The sequence below is a fragment of the Malurus melanocephalus genome, unplaced genomic scaffold, assembly GCF_030028575.1.
Source record: "Malurus melanocephalus ecotype Western Australia unplaced genomic scaffold, MMel_1.1 scaffold_38, whole genome shotgun sequence".
Lineage (NCBI taxonomy): Eukaryota > Metazoa > Chordata > Aves > Passeriformes > Maluridae > Malurus > Malurus melanocephalus.
Genome location: NW_026623270.1, coordinates 410,089 through 435,783, shown reverse-complemented (window position 1 = coordinate 435,783; position 25,695 = coordinate 410,089). Strand labels below are relative to the sequence as shown.

The following is a 25,695-nucleotide window of genomic DNA, read 5'->3' as shown; positions in this document are numbered from 1 at the left end:
AAAAAAAGAAAAAAGAGAAAATTTTAAAAGGAAAAGAGAGAAAGAGCAGCTAGCCTGAAAAATTGTCACTTAGTCAATTACTTCAAATGTTTTTGCTCCATTTACACAAGAGCAAATACTACTTTTATATAYATACATATACACACAAATGTAGCTCAAGTCCTACAGTGAAAACTCAGCAGGGCTGTACTTTCTTATATACAATTTAGGAGTTTTTCTGTTTCTAAGCAAAAGCCTTATTTTTTATATCATCAGAATAATTTCTGGTATATGAGATGATATTTTTTTKCAGTTAGCTTATAAGAACATGAAAAGCAGACTTAACAAAACCATGTTAAATCTTTGACAGTGGTCAATAGTAGGACAGAAGTACTGCCTGTCTATTTTGTTCACAAGTACAGATGTCAGATGCTTTGATTATACCTTGGTATAACATAACAGAAAAATAATTTCATTTTTATGTTTTCTGATAATTTCACTTTGGTTGTCATTCAATCTTCCCAAAACCTGTCTTATCTGTGAGTTTTGGTTTGGTTTGTTCAGGGCTTGGGGGAGATGCTTTAAATTTAGGTCTTTAATTTATGTGGATGCCAGAATTTCTGCCACATTTTTTTTTTTGTTTTAAGTCAGTATTTCATGTCTCTGTCATTGCAGCAGGATACTTAAGAACACTAACTTAAAAGTTAAAAGACCTAGAAGACTCATAATAATGGATATTATCTGTTCTTGTTGCCTCAATATATTGGAAATCAACTGGACTCATGGTTTTGGAGCATTTCAGGTCATCAGAGCCGAATTTCTTGACATGGTGCTGTGAGTCTTCAGCCAAAGTTTGCAAGAAAAAATAAATAAATTGTTCTATCTTCTTTCTTCCACACSAGAAATGAGCCAGGTCTTGCAAATKAGTTGCAGAAGACTCTARCTGCAYTGCCTTATTAAGGTGTAGCAAAATCATAGCAGCAACACAACAGAAAAACCACAAACCCGTAAAATTGTTTGGATACAGTATGACATATCTTACAAGGGTCAATATGAATGAAYTTTTTCTTTTAAATGGCCTAATTTAGCTGGCAATTTTGTCAGTCAGATTCCCCAAGGAGCATTTTTTCTCCCCTTCTCCATAACCTGCTTCTGCTACCCTCGCGTGAGGTGAAAGTTCAGAGCCTTCCCTTATGTGATGCAGCTCCTCAGCCTGGAAGTTATCAAAAATTTTGGACTTCTTCTAGAAGAAGGTTGTGTCTGCATCTGGAAAACTTTGGAAGAGGATTAATTTTGTCTGTAACTTTGTGCTCATACTGAATATGATTGATTTCTGTAGGAGGATGATGCAGGTGAAGCTGAAGTGGGAGCTGCTCTGGGAAATGGGCAGTTTTGGCACATCTGCAGCTTCCACATCCCAGCCTTGCTGAAGTTAACACTGCTGAGCATAACTTCTTTTTCAGTCTAAAGGATACCTGCCCTTATGTTTAGAGAAAATATAAGCCATCATCAAGCACTAGGTAGTCTGCAAATCCCTGGCTTTAGGGAATAACTGGGAAACCTTGCATTTGTGCTCAAAAGTTGGAAATTACAAGGAAGCACTTAAAGAGAATGGCATGAGGGTCTTTCAGGCACAGATCTCAGAACTGTGAATAGAAAAATAGAGCCCTTTTTTATTYGACTATTGAGAGGGAGAAAGGTCTCTTTTGGTATTTCATCTTTTGTCATAATTTCTTCCTTTTCATGGAAACAGCCTTTACGATCTTAAATGTTGTCATGAAGTTGAAATCATATTATACATGTGTTAGGGAAATGGAACATTTTTTTTACAGCTGCAGACCTTTCCTTTCTTTCACATCTGCAAGTTCTTTGTTTSTCCTCTGTTTCTTCCTTGGATTTGTTGACATGGACTTTTTTCCAGACTACAAATCTTCAGACCTGAGACTCTTGCTGGTATGTGATGTAGACATGTGAAAGGTTAGGCCTTCATCTGTGGATATGGGAATCTATTCAGACTTTACCACGTGCTGAGTTTTATGTGGATATGCCAAAATGGGAGCAACCCATTGATGCCAGCAATTTTCTTCTTGACTGCCACATSCTCTGACTAACAGGGATCTGACTGATAGGAGATGTAGCAATGGATGCCTGACTCATGGACTTTAACAGACAATAAGAAAGGCTTGTGGCACACAACCTGTTTATGTGCGTGCTCAGCTGGCCTTTAAATCCCATTTTTCCCTAAATGAACTAAAAAGAAGCAGGAAACTGATCCTTCTTAYTGGTATGCTCAAGAAGCTTAAAAATAACAAAGTCTTGTTAAGATCTAGTATTTGATCTTGTTTCTAGGTCTCTATGGCGCTTTGCACAGCTATTTTGATTGAGTTGYCTATATGGATACCAAGATTATTTTTACTGACTTGTTGCAGCTAATTCAGGGAGCTCTGTGTGATGTTGCACAGGACGTCAAACTTGGAGAGGAGATGCAGTGTTTACTCACCACTCTTCTCTCCAGTGCAGTCTAAAGCCTTCACTGAATGGTCTGGGTGGCACTGCGAGTGTTTTTGGCAAAGTAACAAGGTATTCCCTGGATTAGAGATGTAAGAGGTTATATAGTTCAAATAGATGGGGCTTTGGGGGTTCTTTATGGCCTTTTTTGGGGTTTTTTTTGTGTTTGTGTTCTTGCTTGTTTGGTTGGTTTGTTGTGGGGTTTGTTTTTTTTTTCCATCTGAAGGAGACAAATGGACAAATGGCTCCTCCCAAAATAATGCTGTTTTATAGCTTCATGTCTCCGTAAACACATTGTGCATGAGAAGTCTAAGGTTCAATGGAGCCAAAGAAAGAAATAACTGTGTGAGACAGGATGTGGCTGAGCACACTGAAGTGGTAATCTACAAAATTGGAGGGGTAAAAGGCCTGTGAATAGTGTGGACTTGCTGAGAAGATGCTTCTTAGGGTGCAGTTCCATATTGCAGCTGAGTATAGAGAGACCAGCTTGCTTCATCTGAACTGGTATTTGTTTCACCTCATGAGATGCTATTTTGGGACCTAACTGTGAGAAAACTAAACAAAAACAATAGTTAAGAATTTTGTCACTGTAGCTCCTTGTAACTTGCTGCAGGGTTAGAGGCTTCSTAGAACTGGTTAGAAAGGAGTGTAAGTCAGACATGTGAAAGAAGAGAAGGAGGGAGACTAAAATTTTGCCATTAGATTGATTTAGCTGTAGAATCAAAAGTGTCAAGAAGTGAGAGACAAGAAAAGATGTAATAACTTTGAGATTTTTTTGGGTTTGTTTGGGGTTTTTTTTCAGCTTTAAGATTTTGATTTACTTTCTGCCTCAGGTTAGCTGGAAGAGGTATGGCTAGAAACAGGCTACATATATTTGTACCTAAATCTCAAACTGAACAGGCACTGGGATTTAAATATAGAGCCAAGACTTTCCTTGGAGAAGAGCATTACAGCTGAACTGAGCTGTTCTTTTAGGTAAACAAGTTTGCATGWGAACATTTGTGAGGATAAAGTTTATGTGGAGTTGTGTCTCTTTTCAAACAAGCTTGTGAAAAATGGTGAAATATTACAACACATGTTTAACATGACTTCCCAATAGTGATGAGTCCAGYTAAAGCAGTAAAATATTTAATCTCATGCACTGTGGAGACCAGAGGAATTTTTKCATCTCTTTTGGAGAGCAAGGAATTATTTTTTATTGCATAAGGCTGAAGAGAAATGAAATTTGGAATATTTTTRTTGCAGTGGCAAGCATGAAGGGACTGGTGAATGGCAGAATTACCACGACTCACTGGTTACTAACCATCCTAACTGCAGGAAAATTTTATTTTCTCAGGTAACTGAGTATAGTCCAGTTTGCCTGAATGGAACCTGCTAAACCTTGCCACGTTTTACAATGGCTTTTCAGCTTCACTGGTATTACCAACAAAAGRAATTTCAGKKCTGYTCAGACAGAAAGTACTGTAAGTTTCAAACTTCTGTCCATATTTGAGGTAGTTTAAGTGGTAGCATGTTGAAAACAGTATGTAATAACTTGCAGCCTGTGTGCTACTTCACTTTCATCAGTAAAGTTGGTGAAAGTATAGGATGCAAACTTAAAGGCTGCAGAGCCACTCACTGATGTTACATTGAACATCTGCACTTTGTTTGCATAGGAGGGATTTCCAAGTGATTTCAGAACCTTAGTTGGGTTTTATTTTCCTATTTGAGTATCAATTTATCACCAAAAAAGGACATGAATGCATCTATGTGGTTATGTTGCTACWTCCTGCGCAACTTTTCCATGTTTTGAGACTTCAAAGTGCTAACAGAAATTCACTGCACTTTTTATCTGCTGTTAACCATCTGTGTCCCATGAAATCTGGTGAGCTTGGAAAGACAGCAGCCCTGTTTTGTGCCTGTTTTGCATGGGGAAATGCTAGTGCTCTGAGCACTTCTATTACTGTTAGGAGCAGATGACAGTACCCAAATTATATATATTTTTTTCTCAGCACTGCATTGCCACTTGTGGTAGTGCTGAGATTGGTGCAGTTATATCATGGATGTAGAGGTTTTGACAGCTCACAAGTGATGCTGAAAGATGCCAAGGTGGTGGGACAGCGTAACCAGCTCAGAAAGGTTGAGAGCTATAGGCCAACCCCTCAAGAAGGTCTGGAGACTGTAACTGGTTATTGGGACCCACTTTTCGCTGTGCTCTTTCAGAATTAGGGTTTGGGCAGCCAGCAGTGATAACCTGCCTCAGCCTCAGCCCAGCTGGGGTGTGACATCTGTAAATAGTGATCATGGTGTTCTTGTGGCAGGAGCTGCTGGGCTGTGTCTGCTGTGCTTCCAGACATGGGCTGATGATAACTGCCTTCATCCCTTCCCTGTCTTCATCTCTTCCCTGCCTTCATCCCTCACCTGCCTTCCCCTGTGGAAGAACAGCCTTAGCTGTGTCCTATAGCATTTTTTTTCAATTAAGCTGTTTGTCTCACTAGAGCAGGAAACACATTATAAATGAACACAGATAAAGATGTTTTGCAACAGTAGCAAGCCCTCAGTGACTTCTGCTCTCTGCTTTCAGCTGGAAACCACCTCCTGCTGTCTGCTGGTTATAACATTTCTCATTTGACACGTAGTTTTTAACTCTCTATGTATTGATTGTTCCTTTTGTGGGTATTCTTTATGCAGAAACAAAGACAGCAAGCCTTGAATTTCTATAGCAATAACTTTCCCTTGTGTTGGGTTTTTTCCATGTATTTCTCTTTCCCTCCTGTCTGCATTTCCATAAAAGAGAGATGTGATGGTGATTATATAATCTTTTCTTTTACAGAAAAAATCTTAAATCATTTTTTGCAAGATACAAGACATTGCAGTGGACAAGTTSTTACACTTTGCCAGATTTCCCTTATGATGTCAAGTGCATATTAGAAGAAAAAAAATGCCCTGATCACAGTATGAGAATAAGGATTATTGAATTTTTACAAGCAGACATGACAAAATACCTAGAAGGATCACTGTAAGTAAACATCATTATATTTATTTGGGGGGCATTACCTGTGGTCTTCAGAGGTAAATTTCAAACGGATGAAAAACCATTCTCTTTAATTTATTTGCTCAAATAAAGGAGGGTTAGGGCCTGAAACCTGCTGAAACCAACAGGAAGATGTTATGCAAGCCTTTTAGCTGTGGCCTTTTTTTATTTGGAGGGGAACTGATTGCCTGAAAAATAGTTCAATGTAGATCAGTACAGACTMCGGTGTTTAATACTGTCTAAAAATACAATTATTTCTTTTACATCTCCATTTTATTTGCACAGGTATCCAAACAGTCAGCAATACAACATTGTTGTCAATGCTCTGCTCCAGGCATACCCGTTCCTTGATGAAGATGGGAATGGCTTTGTAAGTATTGYGGGCTTTTTCCCCMTAATCAATCACAGGAAAATTATTTMGTTCAAAGSAAATCAATATCAATATCTTATATGCTGGCTCTATTCAGAGCTGTAAGCTTCACTTGGCTATGTTTGACAAATCACATTCTTATTTCATTACATTAATTAAAGATTAATCCAGGTATAGTCATACGTCAAAGCCACCATGAGATCATGCAGACCTGTACATGAAGTTCCTGGTTCTTTGTTGGGCACATTTTCTTTCTGGGCTGATTTCTACCCAAGGATAAAATTGAATCTGATTTACTTCTCTTTTTAAAAACTTAGAAGCCAGCTCTTTAGAAAATTGAATATGTGAGGACTAACATGTGACCGCTGCTCTTGCAATGAATAATGATCGCTTGGTGTTAGATATGAAACTACAACATGCAGTAATACCAGTGGTTTAAATATGTCAGGAATCTAGGTCTCATTAAAAAAAAAAAACAACTTAAAAACACTCTTTGGAATATCAGTGGAAACACAACAGATATTCTGGGTCACTACAGTGAAAAAAATGTAGTTGAAATTTAAGTCAACTTCTTCCACTGCTGTGGTCTGTGGGCTCAGAGGACYGTGGTCACCTTTTCACTTCACATCATTGCTCTGCCATGTGATACTTTTATTGCACCTTATAAAAGCTTGTGAGCCTCAGCAGGGACTGTTAGCCTTAAACATGTATAAATATATATCTCACGTGCCATTACTGTATAAAGCAAAATCATTTTGRGAATAAAAAAAAAMCATTGAGGCTTAAGGGGTAACTATTCTGGTTCTCCCCTGAGTCTAGGCATTGTAGAAAGGAAAGAAAACAAACACATCTCAAAGAGAAGAGAGGGAGCAAAAAGACCAGAGAGAAACAGTCTATGCCAATTTTTAATCAGGAGACCTCTCTGAATACCCCAGTGCTGGTCCTTGGGCAGGATCCTGAGYAATGCTATGGCTTCATCTGGCTCCCTTTATGACAAGGAGCTGGAATGATATTCAGCTTGGTCTGAGACAATATTACAGTCTTTAACTTCTAWTTTTTTTTTTTAAAACAGAGATTCTTAAGCTAAGTTTTAAAAGGGCTTTAATTGCAGCAGAACCATAGGGTGAAACCACCCATAACTCTTTGGGAAATGGTCATTACTTGCCAGATGGATGGCAGAATTGGTGCTGGCAGATGTTATGTGATGGGACAGAGATTTCAGAGTGGTTGTTCTTTATCTTTTGATCTTTCCCTCATGCTTACTAGAAAACATATCTGGCAATAAGTGCAATGAGCAAGGAAGCTGGAATTAGCAGGTCGCAATATTGCTAAACACTTGCTAAAACACTTTCTGAGCCAGGCCCTCTACTTTGCCTGGGTTGAGACACGAATATTTGCACTAAAGGTGTACTCCTGCATACTTAAGTATGGAGGAGTGTGAGAATTAATTACTATTTTTATTAGCCCTACTGTTAGACATTCTGTTCCTCCTTCATGATCATAAAAGCTATAAATACTTTTTTTTTYCTTGACCTGAGACAGTTGTGTATTTCAACAGCAATAGCTTAAAACAAATCCTAAAATATATGCATAGCTATTTGTAACAAGACTTGTAGTAAAATTGAATTAATATACCTTTAAGAAGCAAACGAACAGCAAAAACATTGGCAAAAACTATGCTTTCTTCTTTTTGTCAGAAAGGATCTTCAGCAGCTCAAAAAAAGAAAAATTTTCATAGGCTTTTCTTTTAAAATTCCTTCTGGCTATTAAGGTGCTATAACTGCTGCTTGCTGTTCCAGATAATAGTACTAAAATATAAGATGTAAAATATTGATTACCCAGAGGTTTTGAATACCTTAAAGTTGTTTRCCTTTAATAATTAAACAGTTGTAATTATTACAGTTTTTTAAATAGTGTATTGAAAGTATTTAAGAGGTACACTAAAATACCATCAATAAAATTCAGAGGTAAAGGAGACAGGTAAATGCAGAAAAGKAAAAACTAGCTTGAGAGTAGTATTTTGCACAAAATACTTGTTAAATAACATTTTTATATAAACTTCTAGGGAAKCAGTTCATATAATGTGTTTTTGGTGTCTGTGTTTGGAAGAGAGGAATATAATTCTGTAAGTTTTTGTTTCTCTGTGGACTCCAAAGACAGTCTTGGGTGACCAGATGTGCACAGATGTCAGTGTCTGATAGATAACTCCCCCCTTTTGGTTCTTTGTAATGCTAGAGAATGGGACACACCAAACACAGCAATTCAGCTCTGCTGGCCTCTGAGAATAATGGTCTCCAGGACGGGTAGTGTAATAAAGTCATCTGGGTTTATTTAAAATACCAACAAGGCTGTTGTCAATTATTTTGATTTTCAATTTCTTGTCAAAGTTGCAGGAAAAATTAATTACATGCATTTTAAAAGCCAAAAGGGCTKAGCACAGTTTGGAGTACTCAGTTGAGTTTTGTGTTCCTTCTGGTGTGCTGGAGCTCACTTCTGCCACTGAGTATTTTCCTTTCTTCCATGTRAAATGCTCCATAACACTGTATTGTTAATGACATTCAGTTTGCTGCTCATTATTTATTGCTGTGCTGTGTCTCAGTTCCAAGATTCAGTTTAACTCTAAAGTTACACTTAAAGGAAAGAAGTTTCTTTCCCTTTGGGGCGGAGAAGCAGCCACAACATCTGCTGGGCTCTGCAGAAGGCCACAGAAGTTCATAATAAAATGTCCTGAGAATGTCTGCCAGTGGTGTGATCTTCACTTTAGCTCACAAATGTGGCATTTTGGAGCCCTTCAGCACACATGGATGTGTGTTGGCTGCTGGAAAGATGCAGCAGAAACCGTTCTGTTTTCCTCCCTGGCCAGTGGCCATGTCTGTGTGGGGTRGCTGGGCAGGGCAGGCACTGGGCTTCCTGCATGGGAAAAGGGAAAACTCATCCCATGAGACATCTTGGAACTCCAGAATTAACATTATCTTTTGGCCAAGAGAAGAAAATGGGGATGCAAAGAACTTGATGTTCTTGGTGTATGTGGATGGAGAAACACTGAACTGTAAATGTCAGCACTTTTGTCGTGATGTTTTTTGCAGAATGAAATAACTGGAAAAGGGAAGGATCTTCMGGCAAACATAGAGGAACAACAACAAAAACCAAACATTAGCACATCAAAATTAACACCAGAATTTTCATGACAGAAAAAGAAATTTCTTGCAAAACTTTGAACAGTCCACTTTTTTTGTTTGTTTGTAGGGTTTGGTTGGTTGAAGTTTGTTTTCAAAATAGTGGACACTTCTTACTTACAGCTCCACACTATTTAAAAAAATAATTTACACAATGTGTATGTTATGTAGAAACATAGTCTAATATTTTCAATCTCATACTATTGCAATGAGAGGTCGGTGAAAGTTTGTGGTTTCAATATTTATAAGTAGATTATTCAAAATTCTGGTTTCTTGATTAAAAATTTTCCCATTTAATTTTGCAATATTGAAAAAAAATGCTCCTATGCCATTAGCCCTTTTTCAAAGGATATCCAATGCAATAAAGTCAGGACAAYGATTATCACAGAATCACAGAATCACTAGAATTGGAAGAGACCTTCAAGATCTTTGAGTCCAACMCAAATTATGATCCTGAATAAATTCATTTACAGATGGAGTCATGAATAAGCCACTTGCATATTATGAATTTTGAACCAATGTTATTTATGAGTTCAGTYTAGAAGCAGGGATTAAGAATTATCTGAAATTCTAAACCATAATTWWWAAAAAAAWTCTACTAATTGTAAAACTCATTTAAGAAGTCTGTGGAGTACCTGGAATAAAATTAATTCCAGGATTAACTTTTGATAAAAAATGCTTCAAAGTGACTACCTAAGGAAGTTTTCCTGTGATATTTCCTTCTACTTAGAGAGCAATGCTATCCTAAACCTACATACAACATTTAAAAAAATAAAAATCTTCATTTAATCATGATATAGGTTGTTAGATTTGTGATGTATATTGTAAYCAATCCAACTTTTGTAAGTTACAAACAGTTTATATAGGAAAAAGCCAAGTTCATAGACACAGTGGTCAAAAGCAAATTGGCGTGATAGTGTTTCTTGAAAACTTGCAGGATGTTCTATTTATCTGTATTTGTCCATTTTAGAAAGCTTAAGCCCTACAATTTGGAAAGGAGCACTACCCTTATTTAATTTAATTTAATTTAATTTCAGACCATGTTTTGAAAATTGTGATTTCAAGAAAAGCTGATGTGAGGAAGGAAGAKAGAGGGCTCTCTCATCCACACCACGTGCCAGTGGGCTTTGCATAAGCAGCTTGTGGCTGCCAAGTGGTGCCTGTGAAACTCAGGATGCCAGTGCTGGCATGCCTGATTTATGTAACTGCTATGCACAAAATGATTATTTGCTAGTAAATTACTGCTTTTAATCTGCATGTAATCCTTTCCCTCCTATGTCAGATAGACACAGGCTAATCCTTCTACTCCTTTACCAGGAAGGTAAACCTTCCTGGGGTGGTTTGGGAGAAGCAGGGCAGGGCAGGCAAATTAATAGAAAATAAAGTTTTCGGTTCAAAAATGGTAACAAAAGCATCATTTCTAGAAGATGCTTTACCCACTAGGGAAACCACATAAATGTATGTGCTCGCAGTCKCATTCTGGAAATAGGTATGTGAGAAGGGACTTGGCTAAGTTTATGACTATCCTATTACAGAAATAGATATAGTTAAAATTCTTAATTTATTRGGGGATTGGAGGATGAAACAGCTAAAAGTTTTGAACTTTGAGGGATTTTTAAAGCCTTGTATAGGTCAGCATATTCTGTCATGTGAAAAAATAAGCAAAAATATCTTCTAGCCAAATAAAGATTTTCAAAAGAAAGAAACTGCATGGAGCTCAGCTACAGGAATGCTTAAATKGTTGGCTGCTAATATATTCTGGGATGATCATGTTTTAAAATACTATAACATCTGTTAAAAACTTCAGAGAAGCATTAAACTAAGGGTTTTGTTTGCTTCTTTCTTAGCTGCCTTAAAAGAGCAAGTCAGGCATGAATTTTGCTAGGCATATAATGATGGGGTATTTGCATCAAAATGCGTAGGGCCAGAACTGTAAATCTATTTAGGGACCTTAATTGTTCAGGTGGAAAACAAGTGGGATTTTCAAGGCATGTTGTCACCTTACTGCCCCTGAAAATGATGCTGAGGTGTAACACTCATGTTGAGGCTGTGAATACGCCTTGAGAGAAGACTGGGTGAGCAGTTGTACTCTATTTTTAATCATTGTCTTTTGGTTGGTGGCAATGTGACTTCTGTTCTGGCAGAGCCCTAAGCCTGAAGTTTACATACTAGAAATGCAGATGGGCTTGTTTCCTTTCCAGTTCTTGGATGTCCAGCTGTGACTGGCAGTGAGAGGATACTTTAGTAAGGGCACATACGTGGGTGGCAGTGTCCCTCTAAGAAGGGCAGTCCTGACCTGCTTGGCCCAGGGCTGTTCAAGAAGAGCGGCAGCAGATAACACAGGGATTGTATTCTCACAGCTCCTCCACTGTAATTTGTCACCATTAATTGAGGTCTTGCTTTTGGCACTGAGCGCCTGTAGGTCAGCTAGTAGCTAGTAGGGAGGTGGGAACAATAAGGTCAGCAGAAGAAATGCAAGGTCACTCTGCCTTTACCACCTTCCCTTAAGAGACCYTCTAATCTTCTGCAAGTAATAAAGGCAGGCAGGTCAGACTCACTGCCAAGAGAGGTACTGTGCTGCTTAGTCTACTTCTACTGAATTCTGCTTTACACCAAAATTAACCTTTCAAATCAGGTGACCTTGACTAATAAATGACACTCTTTTGGTAAGAAATTTAGGGCAATCATTCTTCTCTTTATATAGAGTTTTAGCATGTCAGTGGGTACAGGCTTCCTATAGCATTAAGTGAGTGTAATATTGGAGTCAATTTTAGAAAATGAAGTAACAGATTTTTGAACCTCTCCACATCCTGTCCTTTAGTCACTTTTCTGACTAATTTATTTTCCCTCTCACTCCTGAATACCCCTCAACAACAGGAATAAGCTAAGGATTTTGAGAAATGACAAAACTATTCAAAACCGCAGGTTGTACCTGCAGATGTTTAACAGCCTTTGCTTAGTAATTACTTCCCTGGTTGTCATTATATGGCATGGCATGGCATGGCATGGCTAGTTCCTGTTCCTGGGACATCCAGCGGTGGGCCACACATAAATGGCCATTGGTCCTCAAGGATGCACAAGTAAGTTGCTGTCCACACAATGTTCAGAAGTGACTTTTCAATAACTTTTTTGAATAAAGATATACATGATGGTGGCAGAARCAGAGGGGCCACATAAGCTTTGTCTTTGGCTGCCAAGGAGTGATGAATGGCTGCATTAAACAGGAACTGCATCTGCTTGCAGGGCAGAAATGCCTTTAACTTGCAATTCATATACCTTGAGGTGTCTTACAAAAGATAGAACCTCCTTAAATGATCCTTTTAATTCAGCAATTTTGGGTTCAGTTTAAAAATATAGTCTATTCCCTGTAACTACAGGCTCCCAGCAAAAGGTAGTGTCCCACTGTGTCTTTCCCACACCCTTCTGTTAGATACAGTAATTGTACAACTGTGAAACCAGTCAGATGTTGCCAGAAGAAAAAATAAGTAATACACTAAACTAAAAAAAAACAAAATCAAAAGCAAACCACAAAAAAATTCCCTCCAAAACCCACAGCACAGTTTCTGTGTCTTCTGTGAGCTGATCTGCTTCACTATGTACTTTCACAACCYGATGTCATGAATGGAGCATAAAGGAAGAGCTGAGGAAGGGAAACACACTGCAGTTTCACTGCCAGCCTTGKACAGATCTAAGCCTTAGATTCAATTACTGTTTTCCTCAGCAAGCCACAGCAGTGCCATTAGCCCAGCTGTTGCTTGCCACAGAGCCATTTAACACCCGTGCTTTTGTTTCCTTCCATCCCRAAGCCACCAGTGGTGTCGCCCTATGAGCCTTTCTCTTCTTAATGGCAAAAACTTTTTTGTAGAGTTAGAGAAAACAAAGTGACCTGCTTTAGGAACAGGGCAAATTCTTGAAAGAYACTTGTAATGCATTTTTTTTTGCCCATGTAGTTGCTGTGGAAACGTGCCCTTAAAGATCGTTTCAAGTATGTGCGGAGACCCATTGAGGATGATGARCAAGTCTTGAGGAACAAATGCAAGTTTGGCCACAGGAGAGGACAGACCAGAAAATCTTCATTTGCTGAAAATAAACGTAATGGTGTCCAGGTGCAGGTAGAGGTAAGATTTTTGGTGCTTGACTGAGTTCAGTCTTTCAACACCTCTGTTGACAGTAAGGCCACGAGCCAGTAAAGGGGAGAACTGATCTCATCCCATTTAAACTAATTTTGTATAGAGCTTGTCATGTTCCCAGACCCTTGACTTTTCCATTTCTGGAAAACTAGGTATCAGCCACAGACCTAAACCTGATACTGGATGCCTTGCACATTTGTTGCCATTTAGAGTAGTTGTAAATTGGACAGAAAAATCTGTTTTTTTAAATGCAGTATTTCTATCCTGCTTTTGGTTTTATACCTCCTTATATAAACTCCTCTTAAAGTGAAAAACAGTAGAGAATTATGTCTAATAGCTGAAGCCTCTACACAAATAAGAATGCAAAGAGGTATTTGAGTTCGTAGCAAATGTCCATATCCTCCTTATTGCACTTTTTAATATAAAATCTATATAATATATAGATTTATATATAATATATAATATAAAAATATAAAATATAATTTTTTGCCTCCATATTGCACTTTTTAATATAAAATCTCTTTTGTATTGATGGGTGATATAGATAGGGATGTTTACAAATCTACACATGCAGTTGCTGTGTATTCCTTGAGTTTGACAATTCAGAGTTATCGCTGTCCAATAAGTGTCTGAAGCTCACCAATTAATTTATGCACTTTCATAAATACATTAAGGTTCCAGCTATGCTTTGCCAMTGCTCCACACATTTCTTTGTGCTGCAATTAAAACATGGTAAAATTTAAACAATTGTGAGAATGTGATAAAGAAGATATGTAAGTAGATATTTGTCCATGTCTATGCTGATCTTTACCAGACCCTGTATTTAGGGGAGCAYGAATGGTTTATGGGATGCACTTCTGCATATATTGCCCTTGTGTTTGAAGGTAGCTGTAATTTCCTTCACAAAATGAAGATAGATGTTTGGTTTGATTTTTAGAGGTTTCAGTGATTTCTKTTTATTTCCTTTGGGTTAATGTGTTCAGGAATAAACACTTCCCTTYTTGCCTGCTTTAGTTGAAGGGTTTGCAGAATGTGTGAAGTCAGAAGTCTGTGACTTGGGTGCAAAACAATAAACAGTCTYGCACACAGTAAAGAAGGAATTACAGGCTTCTGGTTTTGTGTGTGCGTTTAGAGTTAGCTATCCTTTATCTGCTAAAGTTTGRGAAGGGCACATGGGAGACTTTTCTGTCTTAGGAGCTCATTGAGAAGGGCTTTGGAGTGATCCTGTAGGGACTGCATGCTGAACTTCATTTTACTATAGAAACTGAGGCCATTGCTGGTCACCTTTGTTTGTTTTAGAAGAAGAATGTCATGTCTCTTCTAAAGCTCTTTTCTAGGTCTTTTTTGCTAGCCTGAATCTCGTAAGGAAATTAAGAGTTCAACTTAAAGGCAATAAGATGATGCTGAGTATTCCTAAACAACTTTTCCTTTCTTTCTCTCATTTTTCCTGTGTCCTGAACATTATATATATATATATATATATATATACACACACACACACACACACACATATATATATATATATATATATATGTATATGTAATACAAGTATAAATGCAAGAATCAACACTTGTGGGCCCTATTGAGGCATAAGAATGAGTTCCATAAGATTGAGGGAATCATAACTACCTTAGTTTTAAATGTTTTTACATAGAAAGCAGAGCTGTCTGACTCTGAGATCCTAAATTATGTCACTACATATGTGCAAAACTGAACAAATGTTTAATATTATTTTTAACAAAAGCAATGTGGGGTTTTTCATTCTGTGTATTTCAGAACACACATAAAGGCACTTTCCTGCCAATCCTTGGCACTAATTACTCTATGAAAAATATAAACTGTTAAACAAAGTGTCTTAGTCTCAAAAACTAAATATTTGATCTAGAAGCCAATGCCACAGGCAAACCCAAATTATATTCAAATTACCATTAGCCAGATCTCCTTGTCTTCCTCCCTTTTCCAAGACTGGAAGAATTAATCAGCCTTGTGTGAAATARAAGCCAACACGTCAGAATTAATTAAGGTAAAATGGGAGGAAATTAATTCCAGGTTTAGGAGACCTTTTGAGAATAGTCAGTGAAGGATTSCTAGCCCCTTTGGGCCCCCACACTCTCCTTTAGGAGGCAGAGCAGGACATTTAGGGCATTACAGACTAAAGCTGACTGGCAGAGCYGTGCAGATGAGAGCGCACATCTGTTCCCAGCAGATGACCTACTTAGCAGCCACACAGCTGCCTTCTGTACCCAGCTTCAGTTTCTGAGCAGCCATAAGCTGCAGCTCTGTCATGTGTGCTTTGTGTCAGTGTAGTCTTCGTTTGTTAATGCTATGAAACTGATAAAAACACTATTTACTGATGGGAAATGTCTCACTGTTATACCTGGCATTTATTTTTATATGAAAAGAGTAATGAAATTATTACWGCTAATAAAACCCTTAACCAGTTGTTTTTACTTCATGTGTAAATCCAGCTGCTTGCCAGTACAAGCTTCCTTGAGATGTTTTGAGGCAGATGATGTTTGCCCCTCGGTCTGCCCAAACCCCTTTACCTTCCAGCAAACATTCTTCTTGCAAAAGCAGTTCAAGCRTACTTGGCCTCCCATGCAGGGCATTGCTTCCAGGTGTAACATCTGTCTTTCTCCTGCAGATCCTTTAAAACATCTGCTGATGTGTTGCTGTTTACAGAGCATTATAGTCAAACAGGACTGAAGGGTAGCTACWCTTTTCTGAGTGAGCATCACATGAAAGGTCTTGAGCAAGTGCAGGGCAGTAGGATGACAGTAAGTAAGCACATAAAGCCATGCTGGAGGTGTCTGTCCCTAAGGAGATTTTTATTTCAATATCCATCAGGTTGCACCACCAGGGAAAAAAATTTKGACTGTGCCTGACAGATATTAATCTGAGCCTCTGTGTCAGAGGGATATCCAGAATTTTATCAGGAAAGCCTCCATAAGCAACAAATTTTATGGTTATGGTGAGAAAATCCTCCTCAGTCATTTTCCACAGTCAGGCAAACATCCCTGAGCTGCAGTAATCCAGGGAAGAGTGCTTTGTAATGATAAAGACCTTCATCTGCTGCAAATGGAAGATACTTCTCATCAGAAGGGTGATCACACCTTGAAAATATATAAGAAAATCAAGCCAGTCTCCCCTCTGTAGCCARGCGGGGATTACTGCTAAACAGCCATCCAGTGCTTGCTCTGACTGATCTCTTTATTCTTTTTTTTAGCATCAAAACCACTCCTCTGCCCTAAGGAATTGTTTGGTTCATGGTCCTTCAGGCTGTGAAAGAAGCCACCTCATGCCAGTTGTAGGAAGGGCCCTAGACTTAGGGGAGCCAGAAGAAATAGAAAGATTTCCTGGTCCTTGGCCAAAGGACTGTCAGAAAATAAAAGATGATGGAAAGCAAAATGCAGTTAGAGCTGATGATTATTTTGCACACCTTGAGAGCTTGGGGCTCAAACACTATCTCAGTCTTCCCGGGTTACTGACCAAAGAGCAAATTGTCCCTTTCAGAGCTTTAAGCATGGAAATCTTGTCAGTCTTGAGCAGTGCTCTTCATGGGAAATGAGACTTCACAATCAATTCAGTTAGTTGGATACAGAAATTAAAAAGCCCACAGATATCCTGCATGGCTCCATCTGCCAATCCAAGGTGTTTCCCCTTGGTCCTGTAACATATTCTCCTACTTCCAGAGGTTTCTGGGATACCCTTGTGATATCTCACATGCCACTAAATAGCTACATCTGTGCAGCTGAATTAAGCTCCTTCAACCCCTCCCAGACAACAAATGAGAAAATATTTCAGCAAAAGAACTACCCAAGWGTATCTTAAGTTACCTGAACTCTAAGGGAATGTAACGGGTTAGAGGACTGTTAGTAGTTCTTGTTCTTAAACAAAAATGGAGAGAGAATACAGTCCCTCTTCTAAAGCCTCTGATTTCTTACATCCTATGACAGCCTGTTTGTGAGGTCATCGGGGTTTCTCTGGAACTGTCACGCAAATAAATTTGGAGTTAGGTGTGAAGAGGAAAAATAGGCTCTGACAAGATGTCAGTTAAGATAGTGGTAGATGTTTGCAGATAGCTGGGAGTATTTGCTACACCCAGCAGAGCTGGGAATAACATAAGGAAAAAAATTTATAAAGGGGGCATCAGCAGGCCATCTTCTTTTTGTGTCAGTGGCATGGAGACAAGAAATGTTTTGATGAGTACTTAAGACTGGGAGAAGCAGAAAGATTCTGCAGAAACTTTAACTCACAAAGTTGGACATCTATTGATAACATTCCGGYATAGGAAAAGTAAGGAGGAATTTGAAATTGTTTATTGGGTAAATCCTGTGCCAAGAGGACTAGATGAAAAGCAGAGAAAACTCCTGGAGGAACACCATACATGCTTGCTTTGGTGCTATCATGCAGTACAAGAATCACCATTAAATCACCAATTTTACCCAGCTGGGGTAAATTTCCTACTTTCCTGATGAAAGAAGGAATGAGAATTAAGTGATGTCTACCCCATGAGATTGAGTTTCTTTTACCTCAGATTAGGAAAATTTGGCAAGTTAGACATTTCCTAGGGAAATGCCTTTTTAAGGTGATAACTAACATACTGTTTGTCAATAATCTTACATCACTGCAGGAGTCAGAAACTTGAAACAAGATTTCAATGGGTCTAGAAATAATAGGATTTGGAAAGTCATGGCTGGAGAAAAATGGAGGAATAAGAAAAGTAAGGCAACAACAAGGGAAAAAGAAAACCAAATAAAACTCTCATAGGATGTGTTCATGTGCATGAGATGCAGAAATTCTCTTGGCTCAATCTTACGGCACTGTTGGCCATAAGGGGCCTCTGTACTGAGGTGCCATGGACAGATAAAACAGGGGTAATACAACCTTTTCCTCKAAGATTTATGGCCTCCAAATCAAATGTTTGAATGTTTGCAAAGAGAGAATGTATATATAAATGATMGTTCAATGGCTGTACTGAACTGTTGTAATGTGATTTTCCCACTAAAACTGTGATGTCCATACATCAAACTTTGAGCAGGTAGTGTTGCTTAGTTAATATTTTAAAATGCTTCAGAGCAAAGGCTTTAAACACAAATCCCTGGCATACATCTTCACCTTCTTATTTATGTCACCCTGTATCTTCATTGTTCTGTGATTTAAGTTGTCAAGCACAGGTTGTGCCTTGGTAGAGGAAAACAGATGTCACTCATTTTACTTCTGAAGCTTACAAAACCAGAAAGCAGCTGTTGTGATCAGAAATAGACTGACTTCTGTGGCTTTGAAAGTTTTTGGTTAGCTCTGGTATGTAAGTCTTGCTCTGAGGTTGCCTGCCTGGCTCAAAAGGGTAATTATGTGTAATTAAAGCAAAGCCCGCTTTAATTAAACATTTCATTTAAGTACAAGTCAGTGTGGATCCTGCTGAGGGTTGTATGCTCATTTTGCTCCAAAGCAGCCTGCCCATGGTGTTTCACCTGCCTTTGTGTTCAGTGTTTGGATGTGAGAGGTGGGGCATGGTTGTGACACCTTCTCAAGTCTCTCCCACCATCCAGAACAAGAAGATGGGTTTGAGCAGTGTCCAGTTCACAGCCTGGCTTTCAAATTCATAATTGTTCCAGATCAGTCTCCAGTTTGGGGTTTTTTTGAGCAGATCTTTACCTTCTAATTGTCATAGCCTGTTATGATCACTCCTCCTGATATAAAATGTCCCAATGTTCATATAGTGAATGTCATTCTGATGAACCTGATTGTCACCACAGAAAAAAGTGCTGTCCCTTACAATGGTAGTATTAAAAATTGCTCTATACACTGTGCTTTTATGATGCCATGTGTTCCAAAATAGCAAGACCCACTTTTGAGTATTCAAAAATCAAGAAAAAGATTCAGATTATTCATGCTAAAGTAACTCTGAAAGCTGTTTCTCACCCTGAGGAAGTTATAAAAGCCAATTAATGGCAAAGATTATTCCAAGCAAGGGTCCTAACTACTGTCAGTCTTTCTCGTGTATGTACCTTGAGGTTTATGCTCACTAATGCAGGTACTCCACAATCATGAAGTGTTAGCAGCRCCAATATTCTTAGCAATAACGTGACTTGGAATATGCATTGGCATCTAGCAAGGAAAATTTGAATTTTGTTTTAAAAGAAATATTATTAGTAGCTTGCTGGCAGCTGACAAGAGTGATAGAAATGAAAGACAATGGCTGTACCAACACCACTAACCATCATTCTGGTCCCAATGTATGGTGTAAATGGCCCTCCCATTCAGTGCTGACACCCCTGAACCTGTCTGCACAGCACTGCTGTTCCAGGAGATGTTTCTCATTACCATCACATGCTTTTTACATTGCTTTCCATCAAGCAGGTTAGTCTCCATTCAAAGGAGCTGCCTCAAAGAAATATGCCCAGAGCATCCCAGGTGAGGAACCTGGACCACTGGTTGGCAGCAAGCAGAGTGACAGCATGCAGCAGTGTCCTCATGTCCATCTCTTTAACTGCACTGCTCCTATTTGAATTCACTCCCTTAAACTGAGGAGCCAGTAGGTTCTGATGGCATTCTTCAAAAAAGGGATTTTTATCTTTGTCCTTAACAGCAGTTAGGCTGTATCTACCATTCAGGAATTTGGTGTAAACCCATGTAAAGAGCATGAGGTATCTGCTGTCCACACCAGAGGGGCTTTTAGCACTCTGTGATTAGGCAGTTGTGTAACTTTGGTGTCGACATTCATGTCTTTCACAATTTATGATGCTGGCTTTCAACAGTAACTGGAAGCTTAGACCTTGGAGATTGCATCATGCATAACAATTGCTCCCTTCTGCCTCTCAAACTGATGTAGCAGTTTCACTGCCTTAGCTGTGACACTGTTTCATAAAAGTGCCCTGATAGCTGGGGCTTTTTTTACCATAATGTGCTAATACAATTGCATATCTTGGGAAGAATCAAGATCCATTACAAGGTCATTTAGGAATCAGGCCTTTATTTAGAAAAACACCTCCAATCAAATGACACACCTCTTGCTTCAGGAGATGGGAGAAATTGGGGATTTGGAGTCCAGTAGTTTTGTGTTTGTATGCTTTCTTGCTTTAATGTGAGCATTTTAATAGAATATTCTTGTCTATGGTTCCAGGTAGAACTGTGAATGTCAGGTGGGGGTCACAGTCAAAAGGCACCTGGAGCATAGATGAAGAGCCCCACAGCCTGTGTGGCTCCCAGACTTGGTCACAGACACCTGAGATGCCAAGAAGTCAAAAGTGTCTGCAGTCACGGGCACAAAGGGATGGGCTCCCGACTGCTGTCATGCTTTGAATGTAAATCCAACAGAATGAGCCTTCAGGCTAGGTTACCCTGGCAGAGAAATACTGGGTATCCTCTGCTTACCTCATTAACTTCCTTTCTGCATCCTTTTGCCTTTCTCTCTGTTCTGCTGCAAGTCTTATGAGCTTGTGATGAAAAGGCAGCTTCTTAATTAAAAACATTGMGATAAATTCTCATTTGTTAATTTTTTTTTTAAAATCAGATATTTTATTGTTAAAAAAGAAAGGAAATCCTTTACATTATAAACTAAGTATGTGCATAGGACAAAATTCTGTATAGAAAAATAATTAAATATCATCAGTTAACATTCTTATTGTTGCAACTGAAATGRATGTTACTGCTGACACAATTGAAAATCTGGGTAGAGGAGTTGAATGACCTCAAGAATGAAGGATTCTTCATTTAATGAAGATTTTCTTTAGTTCTGTCTGGCATATATGCTGAACAGCTAGCTGTGGCTTTGAGACAAGAGATTCTGGCTTTGGTCTAGATAGGATTGCTTTTGAATGATATTGAAATAAATGAGCTTTAACCTTGTAGTCAGATTTTACTGGAATATTGCTGTGCTGYAAGTAGCTTTCTCTCTTTGATGGTTGAAGTGGAGAGGATCTAGAGTCCTCTCTAAATAAGCAGGTAGTAGGCTGATAGACCAGTTCAGTAACCAGCTTCCAGCCCAGATTCTTCCTGTTCATACTGCAATGTTAAAGTTAAYTGTAAAATATTTTAAATTACACTTGGAATCATTCTCCAAATTTCAAATAYTTYACAAAAYRGTATCCCACTGAGATAAATTATTTYCCCCAAAAGAAGGCCAGCTCACCTTTTCACTGACCTTAAAAACCAACTTGTTCACAAACCAAATTGGAAAGCTTGCAGAGAGTGATTGCTCTAAGCAGGATGAACATTACAAGGAAATCAGTTCTAACACCGACTTCTGCTTCTGTTACTTCCAGGTAACAGATGATTTATACTACTAAGCCAGGCCTCCCATTGCTATATTTTCCCTCTAATAGATAGGTATGATAGCAATTCTTCCTTACACTACTGCCTTATTTCTACTGGTAGTGCATGATTGCCACTGATGAAAATGTCAAATGGTCTCCTTCAGCTAATTAATAATGCCATTAGCTAAACTAGCACTCCAGGACAGAGCTGACTCCATGGAAAGTCCATCAAATTGAGCAGTGTTTGCCTCGACAAGGGGGATGGAGTTAAACTGGCATAAAGGTCACAACTTCTTCTTCTCAGTGCTTGTTTCTAAGCAACCCAGTCAGTCAATCTGTGGCTGCAGCACAATGGGTCGAGTTTGTTTTGCCTTCTTGTCTCTGCAAGTAAGACACTGAAGGTGACAGGCCCTCAGGGAGCGAGCCACCATGCTCCACATCAGCTGCCTGAAGAAGTTCCTGCTTTATGGATGGGTAGCAGGCCTGAAAGCAGACCCACAGGAGAACCAATAGTGAAAGCTGTTTGGAGTCAGAGACGTCAAGCTAGCTCTTGCACAGTGTAAGAAACATAAAGGTAATTTAAAAAGCCCAAATCACTGTCCAAGTTTGTGTGAGAAAATGTCAACATCTTGAGTCTGACAAGAATGGGCCATCCCTTGGCTCTGTGCAGTGGTCACGGTGAAGCAAGGGACAGTCTGGCCAGCTTAGGGCAAATTAGCAAATTAAGGGGCAGCTGAATGGGAATGTGTGAATACTGGGATGGTGTTAACAGGAGTAACCAATATAAATTACATACCAGAAACCATCAAAAGCTGATGCAGGAAGCTTGCAGAAATGACACATCAGCAACAAAACAAAACTCTAATAACGGTGAGTGATACGATGGAGATTTACACAGAATTCTTTTTGTGGTTTTTTTGCCTTTACTGCCCTGGTTATAAAGGTTTTCTCATCTGGGTGAGAAGCAAGAGGCTGCTGCTAAGGGACAGGAGTGCTCAAGATGTACTCACTTGGTACAGGAGGGCTGGCACAATATAAAGCCATGCCAGAAAAACCAGACAGATTTTGCAAGGATTCTCAGTAGCTGCGTTCAGATGATCACATTACTGGGACCATTCTTCATGGGCAACATCAAGGCATCTGTGTCAGGCTGGCATGTCAGTAAGGAGTTACAGAATAATTCACTGAAATGAGCATTTCCAGGATCAAATATTTGTGCAAAATTTGAGTCATGTCCAAGGATAAACCAGGTAATTTTCTAATTGTGATGCACATTTTCTATCATGAAACATGATATTAGAAAATTGGAGGTAGCTGATTTGATGCCAGTTTCTAGAATTTCAGGAGGGAGCTAYAGARCATATAGACCAAGAAACCWTCTGTCTTTGYTGGCCAAGTTGGCAAGAACTGCAAYRTAGACCCWGGAGATAAACACAATAGGAAGGAATCAACAAAGTTTYGGTAAACAGACATAATTCTTCAAAAATTCATTAGTTCTTTGAAATATTMACCAACCCTAAGGACACAGGCAGCCCAGCTGATACAGTTTACTTTAAATTCAGAAGAGATTTTAGCACATGYCTTTCAAAGGCTCTTAGAGGAAATAATCTGAGGGGATAAACAGGAAGGTCCTTGAATGGATAAGCAGCTAAAAGATACAACAAACAAGGCTATGCGGAAATAGTTGAGGTTTACAGAGGAAAAGATTATGAATGCTTAGTTTAAGCAGTTCAGTATATTTCTAAATGATGTGGAAAAAGTAGAATTGTTGRCAGATTACATTTTGTGATGCTACCAAGGATACTAAAGTCAAAGAACAAAGAATTGCAGAAGGACCCCATGCTACTGATTTCCAGGGGGCAGAAATCCCTGCAGATAAAATTCAGTTCTGATAGTTTTCATCAGAATTTTCATCAGTTTCTRATGAAAAATAAARCACAAGGAGAAAACTCAGTCCRAACAACACYTACAGTGATGGGCTCTGAGCTTATTAGAACCATTCACAAATGCTATTTTTATACCAGGCCAAAAAATATTTGGCACAATGCTAAGCAGTAGTCAAGGAAAAAATATGTTGATTACACAGAATTGTTTAAGAAAAGAAACAAAAGGCAATGCATTATTCCACTGTATGCCCCCGTGGTGTCCCTGTATCTCAACAAGCACTTTAAGATATACTGTGCCTATTTCATAAAGGCTACAGTTAAATTAGAAAATATGCAAAGACAAGGATATTTAAAAGTATGGACCAGCTTTCATATGTGCAATGATTRAATAAATGGCTTAGGATGGTCTTGGCTGGAAAAGAGACGGCTGAGGACAAAATATGACATATCTATAAAACTACAGTGGCAAAGACATAGTAAATAGGTTTTGAATGCAGTATGATAATTAGAAGGCAGAAGYAGCAGGAGTAAAACAAATAAATGCATCACCCCTGTCAGTGTACAGTTAAACTGCCATTTAAAAAGGAATTTTGTGGAAGGTATGTTTTTATGAGCATTGGAAAAGTGATTGGGAGAAGTAACTGAAGGAGATAAAAATCTTCTGAAGGCTATTAAATACAAAGACATAACCCTTGGGAGTCCACAAACACCAATGTAGTGAAGTCTTGACAGAACTCAGGGGAAATACCACCATACACTCATCCTTTATAGTTTTTCCCATCACCCTTCCCAGGCAGGTAAGGGAGGGTGTGGTACCAAGTGTCTGATCCCCCACTGCTGCTCCTGTGCACTGAGGAAGAGGCCAGGAATGCCTGCACAAGCTGGTCACAAACAAATATTACTTTTGTGACACAGTGAAGACTGAAATCCTCTATTAGAAAGAATACAGACTGTGAAAATGCAGAACCATAGCCAGGGCCAGGGAGCACCTGCAGGGATCCTGTTAAGTATGTGTCCTGTATGCAGAGCTTATTTTCTTCTGTGATGCCAGTGGCTCTTGGAATCCATGGAGGGAGACAGATTTTTTGCTGCATGCCTTGTGCACCCATTCTTGGAATATTACATGCATGATTTTAAAGAAGGATGTTAATTAAACTGGAAAGCGTAATAGCACATGCAGAGCACTGCAGAGTGGCTTGGGATGCTGTGTGTTTCACAGCTCTGTGTCAGAAATGTTCTGGGGAACAGAATGAAGAGTCTCAACYCCCTCTGGCATTGACCCACAGGCCACCCATATGTGTAGTCACAGCTGCATCAGTGACAATACAGACAGGAAAAACCAGCAGCAGCACAGCCTGAGGATGGGAACTGCACAAACTGTGCATGTTCATGTCCCCTCAGCTTCTTTCAGTGAGCAAATTCACTGCACCCTCTGATGGATGAGATACACAAACTCCAGCTACTCCTGTTAGTGTACTGCTTTGGATAGCCACTCCTCCTCTTAGTAATTACTGGCTTTGCAATTACATCAGGGACAATAAYGATAATTTTGAGGAAAGTTTTTAACTATCCTCAAGTACAAAAACACTTTTTGAAAACACTAACAGTCAACCCCTCAAATAATGTTTTTTAATAAGAGTTTTCTTGGTTCAGCTGGTCTCCTCGGGGGGGAAAAACTACAGCTGCATAAATGTGAAAGTTAGTTGTTGCTGCTTTTAGGACCCGTATGGGTTAGAGAAAAATACTATTTCTCTTGGTAATACAGAGTTAATATTGCTAAACTCTGAGTTGTCATTAGAACTGACTACTCATTTCCACTAAACCACAAYGAGACAAACCAGACACAGGAACATGAATTTCATGAATAGCCTCAAATATGCAATTTTAGCTTTGGGGACTTGGCTGATACATATAGTTTTATATGAAAACAGACCTTAGTCTAATTATTAGAATATGAGGGTGAATTCAGAGAGCTGGAAGGGAAACCATACCACAGGCTCTGCTGAGTTTGATTATACTCAAATCACAGAGGTCACATCGAATGACACGAGCAAAAAAACCTAAATAATAAGATAAAAAGGCTGATTTGTTACAATTCTGTCCTTCATTTCTTGATAGGAAAAACCTGCTCATYTGAAAGGCAGTACAACAGATTTACATATTAAGTGGCTTAATCAAGAATATATGAAAACTCAGAGGAACTGGGAAGAAGTGGATAACAGAATGAATGAGACAATAGAAATACGRAGAAAGATGATCAGCGATAAGGCACCTTTAAAAGATATTCTTAGACTATTTCCTTTCTTAAGATGCCCTTATCAGGTAACAGAGCTATTTTTAATAATGACYTTGAATTCTATGTTACAGATGCGATA

General features: G+C 38.9%; 1 protein-coding gene across 2 annotated transcripts in view; it reads left to right on the top strand.

The window, feature by feature from the left end:
* SAMD3 (sterile alpha motif domain containing 3) overlaps window positions 1-25,695 on the top strand; it is a 35,884-nt gene that overhangs the window by 7,433 nt on the left and 2,756 nt on the right. The window contains exons 4-8 of one of the 2 annotated variants that reach the window (XM_057364338.1): window positions 5,300-5,485; window positions 5,786-5,870; window positions 12,997-13,164; window positions 24,607-24,699; window positions 25,439-25,642. In XM_057364338.1, the coding sequence (XP_057220321.1) occupies window positions 5,300-5,485; window positions 5,786-5,870; window positions 12,997-13,164; window positions 24,607-24,699; window positions 25,439-25,642 (736 nt within the window). The remainder of the gene's footprint in view (window positions 1-5,299; window positions 5,486-5,785; window positions 5,871-12,996; window positions 13,165-24,606; window positions 24,700-25,438; window positions 25,643-25,695) is intronic. The other variant, XM_057364340.1, reaches the window with a different exon arrangement.